The sequence below is a fragment of the Centruroides vittatus genome, unplaced genomic scaffold (assembly GCF_030686945.1).
Source record: "Centruroides vittatus isolate TY-2023 unplaced genomic scaffold, ASM3068694v2 contig_7, whole genome shotgun sequence".
In the NCBI taxonomy this organism is placed as follows: domain Eukaryota; kingdom Metazoa; phylum Arthropoda; class Arachnida; order Scorpiones; family Buthidae; genus Centruroides; species Centruroides vittatus.
Genome location: NW_027122442.1, coordinates 1,437,116 through 1,452,912, shown reverse-complemented (window position 1 = coordinate 1,452,912; position 15,797 = coordinate 1,437,116). Strand labels below are relative to the sequence as shown.

At 29.3% G+C, this 15,797-nt stretch overlaps 1 protein-coding gene across 1 annotated transcript in view; it reads right to left on the bottom strand.

Annotated features, from left to right (window-relative positions):
- The window catches only part of LOC136980474 (coiled-coil domain-containing protein 134-like), a 51,916-nt gene that overhangs the window by 23,893 nt on the left and 12,226 nt on the right, over nt 1-15,797 (bottom strand). Inside the window, exons 3-4 of the mRNA XM_067276593.1 lie at nt 14,578-14,662; nt 1,309-1,487 (exon numbers count right to left, since the gene is read on the bottom strand). Coding sequence (XP_067132694.1) covers nt 1,309-1,487; nt 14,578-14,662 — 264 coding nt within the window. The remainder of the gene's footprint in view (nt 1-1,308; nt 1,488-14,577; nt 14,663-15,797) is intronic.

Below are 15,797 nucleotides of genomic sequence, written 5' to 3'. Positions count from 1 at the left end.
AATTTGACATGTCTTGTGGATTGATGATGATGTGTGTTAGATGTTTAGCTAGTTCCTGGTGCAGTGATGTAAACTTTTTGTACCAGAAATTGTGAATGTTGTCTACACCAGGTGTCTTCCAGTTGTGTGTTCTGTTAACAGTGTATTGGAAATCATGTATGTTTATTTCAGCACAGGGCATAGTTGGTATGTTGTGCAAGTTATTATTATTATTATTATTAAAACAATATTTTAATATAATATAATGGATGTATCATTATTACTGTTTTCCACTGTATACTATACATATTCTGTATACTTAAAATTTTTGATAGTTTGAAAAACTTGAAGTATACAGAAATTTTCTTAATTTAGCTACTATTTTCTAATGAAAATATAAAACATTTAACAGTGTTCTATGTGCAGTGTTTATTCTAGAATTTTAATTATATTTTCCATTCCATAAAATATTATCTTGAAATTATTAACATAATGAGTTAAGTAATGCAATCTTTTGTATAATATTGAGAAATAAAATTATTCTGAAAAATTTCTCCTTTATTTAGTCTCTTTTCCTAATATGAAAAATAAGCTTTTCTCAAACTATGGATAAATGTTATTTATGTAAAATTTGGATAAAATGCAAAGTCAGCATTCTATGCAAAGTTATCTATTAATATATAAAATTAAACACTAGAAAATTTAATTTTATTATATAAAAATATTCATTGCATACTGAAAGAATAATTTCAGATAATGTATTCTATTTAAATAAGATAATAAATTGGTTATTTTGATATGATGTTAAGAAACACAATAAAATAATTAAAAAAAAAACTAAACAATTTACTGAATACCTTCTTTATCATAGCAATGGCACTAAGTAAATTTCTGTTTTGTGATCATTTGTATGAAATTAATTATACTGGTATTATAATGCCAAAGTATTCGCTTGATTGCGAATATTATTTTAACAATTTAGTACTGATTAAGATCCGGCTTAGCATATTGTCTAAAGATTAGAAAAAATTAATTTTGAAAATTTTATGCTTTATATGAAAAATTCTATGATAGTTATGATTATTACAGAAGTATTAATACTTAATAACAATATTGATAACTTATTTTATGAAATAAAAACTGATAATAATGTAACAACATCTAGTCTAAAAAAAGATTTAAATCAGCATTGGTCATCTGTTCTTATTTTTAGATAAGTGATAATGTTTTTTAATCATCATCAATCATACAAAATGATTAAATTACAGCTTGTTTTAGAATTATTACTATAATTGCATGAGGTGACATAATAAAATAAAATAAACTTACTAGATTCATAAGTTCAGTTGTTTTCTTATCATATATTCCTGTAGAATTTGACCATCCTAAGGACCACTTCATTAATAAAGACCATGTTTTCTCTTTTTTTAAAATGCTATGAGTTATATCTGGTAACTTTAAAAGTATATCTCCAAAAAAGGCAGTATTTTCAACTGTTTGTGCTAAAGCTGAATTGAAATATTGTCTTAAAAATTCATATTTATGTTAATGCACTTTTAAATTATATAAAACGTCAATAATAGTTAAATAATAAATTTTTTATAAAATTTAAATTGAACAACATTTAAATATATAAAATAATACATTAATATAGATAATACATAATAATGTATTATATGATAAAGCATAAAAAAATGAAAAGGATATAAATTAGGAGTTGAAAATAAATGCTAGAAATATTCATTGAATTAATTTCAATGAAATTAATTAAATTAAGAAAAATAAATATAAACTTTTTAGATTTTTTCCATAAATCTAATTAAAAATAAATTAAGTTTAAAGTAAGGAATGAAAATTCAAAATGATATCACAAATGAAAAAATTCTAATATAATTTATTATTATAACAATAATTAATGCTTCAAAAATTAGAGTACTGGATTTATTCAAAACATTGCAACAAATACTGTTTTAAACTGCACATTTTCTCTGCAGTTATATTTAAGGGTAGTTATTATTTCCTTTGCATTTATGTGTTTGATGTTCATTATTAGTAAAGGGTTTAAATATTTATTTATTTATTACAGTTTGATTTTTAAAGCAAATTATACTCAAAATGTTTATAATGATTGTTACTTTCTATATACAAGCAATAAAAAAGTAATTAAAAAATATACCTGCTGCATATTGCCCATCAGTGGGCTGAGTAGATAAAACAAATAAAAGTTGGGTTCAAATCTTACTAACAAACTGGCTAAATGGAATTTTCCAGGTTTTCTTAATATGTCTAACATCTAAATAAGAACCAGTTTCCTATAGAAAGTCCTCCTGGAAAGCATTCCCTTGGCAGATCACCCATTCATTGTGTTACCTTATTCCACCAATCCAATCCTACTGGATACTGTACTGAACATTTTACATATTTCATTTTCTATTAGTTTGTTTGTTGAATAAATATCCTACCTATCTACCACAGTTTACAGTATCTATTAATTTAACATAATTTCTCTAAGTTTTCAGTAATCCTTGAATAGTAGATAAGGCTTCTATTTGAGAATAATTATCATTTCAAGTTTTAAGGACAAGATGCAGTTAGTATTTGACAGTATTTACTAAGTTATTTAAGGGTGGTTATTCTTCAAATAAAATTATATATATATATATACAAAATAAAAGAAAAATAAATAAATATAGAACATTTTTAGCTAATTCTTCAGAAATAATTAGAAAAACAGTTCAACTAAATACTGTTGCTAGTAAAATACAGTTTAATAGAATACAAAAAAAAAAAAAAAAAATCAAGAAAAATTTTACCATTTCTATAAAGTAAACCTTTTCCATGCATTTGGGAACAATGTAGCATCTCTCATATTTATCACATTGTTTTAGTTCTTATAAATCCGTAGTTTCTGTTCCTATTACCTGCTTATAATGCCAAGGACAAAAATATAAATGTATGATAAGATAAAACTATTAGGAGAGAAACCTATGCAAGAGAAAATACTACATAATAAAAAACTACAGATTTATAAGAGGAACCTGAAACATGAGAAGCTGCATCAATACTAAATTCATGATATGTACTTTCAACAAAAACATGAAGTTTTTCATGTATTTTGTAATTTATTTAATTCTTATTGATTTGATTTTAATTTTTCTTTATTACAGTACTCCTATAAGGTTCGAAAGTATAAAAAGTAAGACTTCCTGAAAGAAAAATTAGGATAAGTTGGATAAGTTTAAAAATAGCTAAAATCATCACCTAACGGATGCTAAATAAAATATCATGACAAAAGCAATCTACAGTATATTTACTTGATAAAGTATCTTCTCATTAACAAGGTAAGGAAAGACAGAGTTAATTTAATATACAGTCAAACCTGTTTTTATGCAGTCTTTTTTTGTGCAATTTTTTTAATGCGATTTTTTATTTGTGCAGTTTTTTTGGTGCGATTTTTTATTTGTGTGGTATAGTCGGCAACTAGTCTCATGCGTTTTTTCATGTCTCACGTTGACTTATTATAGCTAAATAAACTTATTATAGCATAAATGAACTTATTATAGCAATATTATTTCATAAATATGCGAAAAATGAAATAATTTATTTTTAAGTCAACAAAACATCACCTGGACAAAAATATGTAAAACAGACGATAGACAAGACGATGCAGTCAAGTGCTGACATCTGTTGTCAATAAATTCTACGTCTGTTTTAATTACGTTAATTAAACCTTCAAAGTGCTTTCACATTCCTGGACCATTAAGATAAGATTCATTTCAAAGCATAAATTGAAGGTAAATGTACTGTATTATTTACGTATTTTCTAAATCAGATTCCAAAAGGTTTGGCGAGATTCCAAGTAGCTGCCAAGCCTCGTCATGATTTTGTTTAAAAAAGCAATTCCTAGTTATTTCATACGGTTTTGAGTTATTTTCTATGTGAGACTTTTTTATGCGGTCCCTATTGACAGCATAAAAAAAATATTTTTTAATTGTGTTGCGAAAACTATTTTTTATAGCCACTCGTGAAGTTTCGCGCAATTTTTTTCAATGCGTTTTTTTTTATGCGGTCCCTATCCACCGCATAAAAACAGGTTTGACTGTATATCTTGATTTTTATTTATTTTTTTAATTTGAAAATTTCCTACCAAAAAGACTGTGTTTGCGTGTTTGTCATTCATTAGTTACTAAAATAATAATCCTAGATAAGTTATAGTGTTTATTTTTCAACAACATTTACAATTAGTAAATATGTGAAAACAATTTTAAAAACTACAAAATATCATGAAAAATGTTAATTATAATATAAAATTAAATACCTTACAATATATTATGGTAAAAAGTAAAAAGTCAATATTTTAAAGCTTTTTTAGCCTCTAACAGTTTACATATATATAGTTCTTATTGTTCATTTGTTTTTTTTTATTTGTTTCTGTTTTGCAATTTTTTTGAAACCTTGAATATCAATCAAGTTAAAATTATTGATATTAAAAAAAAGAGGTTTGAAGATTAGGTCCTAAAAGAGTAAGCAAGCATTTACTCCTCCTGCAACATAAGGGGAGCTGCAAACTTTTCTAATTTTTTTCTCTCTTTACAAAGCAAAAATTAAAAAATTTGAGATCCAAAAATTACCTACTGTATCCTTTATCTTGTAAACATTAAATCAAAATTACCTGTGAATGTGTGACTTCTTAAAATCAACAATCAAATCTGAAAAATCAAAAAATGCTAAACTGAAGCTTAAATTTAATAGTTTTTATGAAATTTAAGTTGTGACTATTAAAAATGAATGTCTAATGATGGTAAACATTACACAAAAAAGCATTAGAATGAGATTTTACTGAATATTGAAATTCCACGATAATAAACTCAGCAAATTTCTCAAAAGTTTAGATAATAAATTCCTTAGATCAAGGGTGGCCAACTTTTTTTACAAGTGTCTATAAATGGACAGGAAGTTTTTGGTAGGCCACTGTCCTACCATCCCCTACATCTGGTTTAAATTAGTAGTTAAAGATAAATTAAATAACATTAAAAGTAAACAAAGATAATAAAAACATTAAAATTTGTTGTTAGATGGATGTAAAAACAAATATTAAATAAGCCACTAATGTTAGTCTGAATGTGACAAAATATTAAAAACATTTTTTATTGAAAAGAAAACAAAAAACTTGAAATTCTAATTAAAAAAAAAATAAAGAATCTGAATTTAAAATCCACTCAATGTGGTTTCTGAACTTGCTATTCAGTTAACAGTTTCTCAATATTAGGATTGATTTTTGAGGTTGATAATAGAAGAAGATTGCCTACAAGCATCTGTCAATACAGATGCTTGTAGGCAATAACAAATGCTTATCAATATTGGTACTTATTTTTAACAAAGCTCATTGCTGAAAACATCTGCTTTCAAACATAGGTGGAACCGAGTCTGCACACAAAACACAGGGCAAGATCATGCATTTCTAGGTAGGAGAGAATTTCCAGAAGGCTTTCAAATCAGGGGAAGTTGGTGATTCACATAACTTAAATTGATTTATTTTGTTTTTAATTATTAAAAATTTATTAAAATACTGTTCATTTTCAAAATTTAATGTTGATTAGTTATCCCTTTAATGTTTTTAATGTTAAGAATTCAGTATTGTTCCTTTCCTTAATTGATTTTTCTTTTTGCTCCATCACCATGCAGACCATTTCAAATGCCGCTGTGGGCAACTTCATCATCCATGGCCCTTGGGTTGGCCACCTGTCTTAGATTATTTGTAAAAAAATTGTTTTGTGATAAATTTCAATGTACTGTACATGTACAGCTGTGATGATATGAAATAATAATAATAATAATAATGACTCTCTCGTGGTCACTACCTGGTCGTGGTGGGAGAGCCCAGTAATTTTACTGATCCATAGGGCAATGCAGGCTGGAGCACAAGCTCCTGGTAGGGACACCCATGCCAGTAAGGTCTATGGGGAGAAAATGAAGTTAAGAGTGATCACACCCACATTCTGTGGAGATATTTATTATGGTAATAACCAGATCAAAGTGTGATACCGGCTCGGATGTCACCCGGGTTAACAAGGTCCGCGTTCGTGGGTTAGGCAGAGGCTCACGTTCGAAAAATATGCCACAGTCTCCCTTGGTTACCGGTGGCAAAAGCAGCACTGGCCAAAGCATGGCTACTGCAATGCCCTCAACAGATGTGAGGAACCAACCCAGCCTTGGTGTTTCTGTGGCAATGCATCCACAGACCACAAAGACTGGAAAACCATGCCAACGGATGAAATGGACAATGGAAATGAACAAGTTTATCATCCGTACTTATTACACCATCACAAAACTCGAAACAAACATGACAGCATACAGACAACAACTACACCATAGATTCACACAACAGTATCCTCACCTCACTGTCACTGAACAAAGGGTTGTTGATCAAAAAAGAACAATTATACACAACAACCTTATTCCACAAACAACACTTGAACTTATCAAACAACAGGTTGCTGATCAAATACATCAACAGACAGAAACATCTAACATTAATGAAGATCATGTAACCTGTCAGGATAATCCAGCAACAAGCATTGATAATAACACACATACAACAATTACCACTAATGATACTACAGACACTTCCTCATCCATCACTGATAACATAGACATGGATTTAGTTAATACGCTCTCACTTATATTTCAGGAAACACTCACTAAATATACAGGCACAGATCCCACACAACGACCACGAATACCAAAAATCAACACATCAAAGGAAGTAGGAAAAATACTAAATTATGTGTTTACATAATTTCACTCAATTACTACCACACTACATTCATTCAATTTCTACACTCGCAGACATTCATACATTAGTTTATGCTGGGGCAGTCACAGTAGTGACACACCATGAACTGAAAGTACAATCACAGACAAATACACAGAAAACACAATTCTATCACAAGCCTGCCTGGCAGAGAAGAATAGAAATACAAATAAATGACATTAGACAGCAATTAGGCAGGCTAACACAATACACTAAAAACAACATAACACCCAAATTAAGGAAACAGCTCAAAAACATTTTCAAGAAAATAAAAACACACACAAAACACGAACATCACAATGCACGCATTACAGAATACATTGATACACTAAAACAAAAACTTGCTACCAAAGCCCGTAGACTCAAACGATACAAAACATGTACACTACGAAAACAACAAAATAAATTATTTACAAACAATGAAAAACTCTTTTACAGACAAATTAATAACAAAGCAAACACTGATACATAGCACAGTGGCACACCAACAGAACAAGAACTCACAACATATTGGTCTTCTCTTTGGTCCAGTGCTGTCACGCACAATGCTGATGCAGGCTGGATCGAAAAGAAGAACAGAAACTTGCACAACATACCAACTATGCCCTGTGCTGAAATAAACATACATGATTTCCAATACACTGTTAACAGAACACACAACTGGAAGACACCTGGTGTAGACAACATTCACAATTTCTGGTACAAAAACGTTTACATCACTGCACCAGGAACTAGCTAAACACCTAACACACATCATCATCAATCCACAAGACATGCCAAATTTTCTTACCCAGGGCATCACCTACATGAAACCTAAAAACAACAATACCACAGACCCCACACAATACAGACCAATTACATGTCTTCCAACACTCTACAAATTATTGACATCCTGTATCGCAAACAAAATATACAAACATGTTGAAGAACACGACATTCTAACAGAAACAACAAAAAGGTTGCCGTAGAAATCACAGGGGATGCAAAGAACAATTACTCACAGATTCAATCATTCTACGGCAAGCACACAAACAACACAGAAACATACACATGGCATATATAGACTACAGAAAAGCATTCGACAGTGTTCCACACAGTTGGCTGCTACATATCCTACACATGTACAAAATACATCCATCACTCATTGCATTCTTTCAAAACACTATTCAGCACTGGAGAACAACACTACATCTCAGGGTTAGTAACACTTCCATACAAACAAACCAAATCTTTATTAGGCGAGGAATTTTTCAAGGAGATTCCTTGAGTCCTCTCTGGTTCTGCCTAGCCTTGAATCCATTATCCAACATGTTAAACAACACACAATATGGCTACAATATCAGGCATGAAAAAACAACACAGTATACACTGTCACATCTCATGTACATGGATGACATAAAACTTTATGCATCCACACAAAAACAACTTCATCAACTCCTACAAATCACACATTCATACACCAAGGACATACAAATGGAATTTGGCCTAGATAAATGCAAAACACTTCACATAGAAAAAGGAATCCTGAAGAAAGAAGATTTTGCACTTGGAAATGGAGACATTATTGAATCCATGGAAGAGGGCGAGTTCTACAAGTATTTAAGATTCCAACAGGCCAAACTAACAGAACATACACAAATAAAGCAAAGATTAATTAAAGAATACCAAAGTAGGTTAAATGCTATTCTCAGAACACAGTTAAATGCAAAACATACAGTCAAAGCAATAAACACATATGTCATTCCAGTACTTACATATTCTTTTGGAGTTATACATTGGACTCACACAGATCTCGAGCAACTCCAAAGGAAAACAAGAACAACACTCATCTAAGCATAAACAACATCATCCTAAATCCGCCACAGAAAAATTAACCCTTCCACGTAAAGATGGCGGACATGGCCTGATTGACATACTTAACCTTCACTACAAACAAATACAGTCACTGCGAAGAGTTTTTCTACAAAAAACAAGAAACATCATAATTACATAAAGCAGTAACTCTAGCAGACTCAAATAACACACCATTAAACTTACACTCATATCATATGGACACAACACAAACATTGCTTATTATATGTTGTGTTGTGTCCCATTAAGCACCATTAAGCAATCGTGGGCTCGAAAGGCACTCCATGGCAGGCATCCTTATGATCTGACCCAGGAGTTTGTTGACAAAACTGCATGAAACAGATGGTTAGCTCAGGGATGCCTCTTTGGGGAGACAGAAGAATTCATGATTGCCATACAGGATCAGGTCATAAATACTAAAAACTACAGAAAACACATACTCAAAGATGCAACGCTCACAAATGACACATGCAGAAAATGTCACATCATGCCAGAAACTACACAACACATCACCTCTGGTTGCAAGCTCTTGGCACAGACAGATTAGTTACACAGACATAATCAAGTAGCAAATATAATACACCAAGAGCTTGCAAAGAAACACAAATTAGTAGACATCCACGAACCATACTACAAATACATTCCACAGACAATATTGGAAAACAACACACACAAAATGTACTACGACAGAGCCATAATCACAGATAAAACAATTTACCACAACAGACCAGACATCACACTCATTGACAAACACAATAAAATCACATACATTATAGACATATCCATTCCAAACACTCACAATATACAAAATGCATGCACTGAAAAAATTAGCAAGTACACAGAACTCGCCCAGGAAATAAGGCATCTGTGGAGGATGGATAGGGTGCTTATTGTACCTGTTGTTCTCTCCTCTACAGGTGTCATACCACACACACTACACAAAAGCCTGGGCACATTACAATTGAATAGAAACACATACATCACACTACAGAAGGCCACTATATTGAATACATGTCATATTGTGAGAAAATTCCTGAATACAGACACACACACTAATACACTTTAATTTCTGTTTTGGTTACTATGCCTTGACTTTGGTCCGGCATAGTACACAGCCACCGGTGTTAACCGAGTATATCTCACTTAACCCAACATAATAATAATAATTTGAAAAATGCATTATAAAAATGAATTGACCTATTTAAAATGTTGTAAAAATAAATAATATATATTAGTTTCTAAAGGTTATCATAATCTCTTGAGACTAATATATTTTAAGATACAGTAACAATGCTCAAATATTATTATATAATAATCTTAATAAACTAACTAAATTAGTTAGTTTGTAAGTATGAAAACTATACATTTCAATATCTGTTGAGATGATATCAAATTCAAAAGGAAAGAAATTTATAACTGAAATAATATCAATAATAAGAACTCGGCAATTAAAATCAGAAAAAAATATCTGTAAAAAACATAAATGCTGTTATAAATAAAACACTGCTGCCGATGCCTGAATATATAAATTCAAGGTTGCGATAAGAAAAACTTAAAGTATTTCAGCATGATATATATATGCTGCAGAAAGACATTATTTCAACATATTAGAACTATACAAATAAACATCAAAAGTAGATAATTATATATTACTACTACTATTAGTAATGACAGCAGTAGTAAAATAGCCTGATATAATTTGGCAATCATTTAACTTTAATATTAGAAGTGAAAACATAAATTGAGAAATATCAGTGAGTACAAAAAAGGATAAATGCACACTCGACGCTAATAATTATATAACTAATAAAAGAAACACTGTCTTTTGGTATTAAGCACTTAAATAATTTCATAAACAATAGCTAACCAAATATTTCAACATTAAATTAATGTCAAAAGTACTTGTTTGAGTACAAAAGACAATTATAATGCTGACTACACAAGCTATACTTTAACTGATCTAATTTGTTCTTGAGTGGCTAGAGATCTTGGGATTCTGTGATATAATAATCCCAATTATTATATTACATATTACTGCAATATAATAATCCCAAAAGTATTATTATTTTTGCTTATCCTTAACACTATTGACATATTCTATAATCTACTAGGTTCTTTTTTAGTTATCACCACAATAATTAAGATTATACATATTTTTGGTAATTTCATAACAAGTAAATAATTTTGATTACACAAATTAAAATAAGATTTTAAAAAATACAGTGGAACCTCGCTTAACGAGCATAATTCGTTCCAGAGTCTTACTCATAATGTGAAACACTTGTTAAGCAAAACAATTTTTCCCATAGAAATTAATGTAAAATATGATAATGTGTTCCACACCAAAAAAATGCTCAAATGTTTTATATATAACATTTATTTAAAAAAATTGGACAATATACACTGTTAAGGAGCGTGAATCATCATCATCTTTTCTTCTAGTGTGGAATGAACCATCCTGGAATGAGAATTCGATTTGCAGAAACAAAAAAAAAAAAAAAAAATCACAGCTAATATGTTTGATAAACACTCCAAATGATATGCCAAATTTTTTGGGTTTGTAAATGCTATAATTAATTTGACTAGAGGTAGGCAGTTATGTTTCCATCTATTATTAAATTTAATAATTATAAATAGTTAATTTTTAATTCGGACATTTCTAAAATTTAATTTGGAATCGGTCATTAAATTTAATGACCCAAAAATTTGGCATGTTTATTATATAACGGGATATGGTTGTTGATGTTTATAAGTAATATGTGCGAACACAAGTTTGGAAAAATATGTGATCGCAAGCGACACTAAGATGTTAGCGGAACAAGTGCTAAACACAGACTGATGGAGCAGGCTGCATGCACACAATTCGGGACTTCCCCTCTCCTCATCACTCGTTATTCAAAATATTGCTCGTTAAGCAAGGCAAATTTTTACAATTTGTTTTGCTCGTTATGCAAAGTTTCACTGTAATGCTTTAATGAAGTAAATATACCATCTCATGGCATACTGTCTAACACCTTTTGATTACTTTTTATTAGGGCTAGATCATTTAATCCAATATACACTGTCCAATCCATCTAAGAACTAAACAACAGATTTTTTTCTCCTTGCATTTTCCAGAAAAAATATCATATTCAAATTTACCTATTAAATTACACTCAAACCTGTTTTTGTGCGGTCTATTTTGTGCAAATTTTTATTTGTGCGATTTGTTTTGTGTGATTTTTTGTGTGCGGTATATGAATTTCAATCAAATTGGAATACTGCACAAAAATAATTGCACATATAAAAAATCACACAAAAAAAGACCGCACAAAAACAGGTTTGAGTGTATTACAATTTCTGGCTAAAAACTATAATGATAACTTCTTGCAGAAAAAAGAAGTGCTTCCAATTTTTAATATTTTAAGAAATGATAAATAAAAAATAGAATATTTTAATTAAGAGTGGGGGGTCTACAAGGTTCCACTCAACATTAGAAAAGTTGGGTCCATTTTGAAATACAGTTGAACCTGTCTACCTCAAACATGTTTTCTTGAAAACCTCTTTATCTCTAAATTCTTTTTCCCTGCATTTTTGGCCTAAATTCAATATATTTTCCAAGTTTATCTCAAATAATTTTCTTCCAAAACCTCCATATTTCAAATTACAGACTGAAGTATCAATTATAAATTTAAGCTTGGCAACTAAATTTCGATAGTATAAATTGTAGTTGAGAAACATCTCTTGCAATACAGTGCATAGCTGCAATTAATGCTGCTTTTCTCTGAATGGCTATGAGTTTGGCTTGCATCTTATTGGTTGAAGAAAGTCAGGAATCGAAAACTATTAACAATCTATTTTTGTTATGGTATGTCAAAAATGTTTTATTTATACATAATATAGGTATCTATTGTATTAGTAAAAATTACTGTATCTCCAATCAAACTTATTACTGTTTACTGTGTAAGAACCTCTACATTTTTAATTTTTTTCTCTTGTTCCCATGAGATTTGAGATAGACAGGTTCAACTACATAAAAAGGTAAGTCAGACTCATCTCTTCCAATGTTCTTTGATTCTCTTCTGGAGAATGAAAGAACATTGAAGAGATATTCATCTAGGAAATAACAATACAATCTTAGCATAGAATATTTTGGGTAAAAATCTAATTGCCTCATGGAATAATGTAATGTGAAATTGTAAGATCTGGAGAAAATTACATCATGGCCAAATCTTTATGGCTATATGAAAGAAGTTTAAAAACCAAAACCATCAATCATAGAGACTTTGATAGTTTAATGAAGCTTTGAAAATGGCTGATGTGTAAGGCCACTGATAAGAAACATCTTTGACATAATAGTTTCTAGTTTTTAGTTATAATCTTATGGTTTGTAACATTGATTACAGATATATCTCAACTTATGATGGGTCTCCATTCTGACAGCCTGGTAATAAGCCCATTTAGTTGTTAGGCTGATATAGTATACTCAAGTGGAAACATATTGCCAGAAGGAGCAAGGTCTCATGATCTTTATAAAAGTATCATATTATGAGATATTTCTATGGTGACTATAAACACTAATCAATGTCAGTACAATAAAATCTCAATTTAATGGACAAAATTTCCAGTTTGTATGTCATATGTGAAAATGCTAATTTTAAAATGCTTTTTATATGTAATTTAATTAACAGGATTTTTTTTCTTTTCAAATGCAAGAGTCATTGCTCTTAAAATATTATTTACTTGTTTAGATAAATTCAGTTAAAGAGTATTTTCCAAAAAACATTTGTTTATTTACTTTGATTTAGATCATATACTTGTTTAATAAAGACTTAGAGCTACAATGAGTATATAAGCAATAACACATAAAGAAAACTTTTCTGTGAAATTAAACTTCACAAAAATATTTAATTTTAGTTACACAAATGTATCTACATAAGTAAAAACAGATAAACTAATTAATATATCAATTTTTTAACACATGCATTTGGAAGGCCTACTTTATTATATAATGTAATTTTGGCTTTAATGGCCCAAATTGGTCTGTTAAATCAAGGTTTTACTTAATGACCAAAACATGAAGTGTATTATAAATAATATCAGATTTATATAGGGTAATTACTTTGTTTTGCTTCAACCACATGTGCCTTATGTTTGCCATATAATATGGTTACTAGGAATACTAACAGGATGACTGTTGTAATTTTAAATAATTTTAGGTGTATTTAGGTATTTTCCTAATATGTTTTATGTTAAATATTTATTTTTGTATATTTTGTTTCTTTTACATAATGCAAATATAAAAATCCAATAACCCAATTTTTAGTTTAACATCAAACAATTGCCAGATTACATCAGGCTATAATAATGCTATTAATAATTAGTAGCATTATTATATCCTGATATAATCTGGCAATCGTTTGGTGTTAAACTTTTACATAATGTTTCCATAGCAACAAAATTCTATGTTCAGTTTTCCTGATGAGCAAAAGTTGCCTGAAAGCATTCAAATTTATTTTAATGGCATTTTTACTCTATAAGAGCATTATTTTTTAATCTGATTTTTGATACTATTATAAACATTATATTGTAATTTCTGAAATTAAATATTGCAGAAAATTCAGCATTGGAAAATGGCTATTTTTAATAAAACTACTTTTCTTTCATAAACTATATTGCAATAAGTTTATTCTTATTTAATCTGCAATCTGATAAACTTTTATATCTTGCGACTGTGTGGTTTAATATAGAAAGAGAGAAAAAACTTATTAATTTTAGTTTGATTTGCTAATGATTATCACAATTGCAATAATTATTAGCTAAATTTGACATTACCTATTCTGTTTCTATTATACCAATTATAACCAATCATCATTTAAAAATTATAACATTTTTTTCTTTTTTTTATGCTTTATATTCTTAATAAATATAACTGATTATAACTATTGACTTACCTTCCCGAATATCTTTGTTTTCCGGGAAAACACTACCTGGAATATATCCCGATTCTTCTAAAACAACTTTACTTTTAGATAAAATCTGGAATTAATTTTTATATGCTTATAAGCAACTTACATTATTGAATCATTAATTAATAATAAATTTTTCATCAATATCATCAATATTTTAAAATTATAATTAACAACAGCAGTTATGAATAAAGATATAAGATAGAACAATACAAATATAAAATGGCTGATTAAGTTAAATACTGTGAAAACTGAAAATTAAATGAATAAATTTAAAAGTTTAAATTTTGAAAAATTATGAAAATGATTCATTTATACAATTATTAGTCTTTATAAAATTGTTTTTTTGCTTTTTGCCCTTAATTTCATTGAATGTTTCTACTAACTTAAACCAGTTATTTATGTTAAGGTTTATCACACCAGTGGATATGGCTAAGCTGCTTTTGTATGTATTCGTGTAGAATGTTTTAATGGTAAATGTCTTCATTTAAACTCCTGCTTTTCTCTGATAAATAAAGTAGGCATTCTAATTTTACTATTTTCTTAACCAGAATATAGTAAAAAATTTTAGAATTGAGTACAAAATGTGTGGGATGGCTTAAATATACTAAATACTTTTACCCATAAATATTTAAAAGTATTAAATATCCAAAAAGACTAAAATCATAGATGAAATTTATTTTGAAATAAATGCAATGCAGGTTTCTGAATAATATGCTCATATTTCCCTTCAATTCTCAAGCATTTTTGTAAATGGGAAATATTCAATGAAACATATTAAGTCAACATATTTTCTGCAGGCTTTATGCAAGCTTATACCCATTAAACCGAATATACAGCATACTGTACTTCTATACTCCTGAGAAAGCAAATATCTGTAAGGCAACAAGTGCCATAACTAGCCATTCCTGTGCCCTGTGCAAGAATTTGCATTTAGGCCCCTTAACTAATTAGGTTTGGGAAATTAATAAAACAAATACATGCATTTTGGGCCCCCTTCCAAGTGGGCCCTGTGCGGGTGCACCTGTTTTGCCTGCCTAGTTACGGCATTGAAGACAACCATCTCTCCAGACAAATGTTTTTCATAACAGTTTTTGGTGGTAGATTAAAGGTTGTTTACACTGTATTTTGAAATTTATTTATATTTGCAAGACAACTCTGATTTAATTTTGAAATTTTGTGTTAGTTTATTTATTGTTATATTG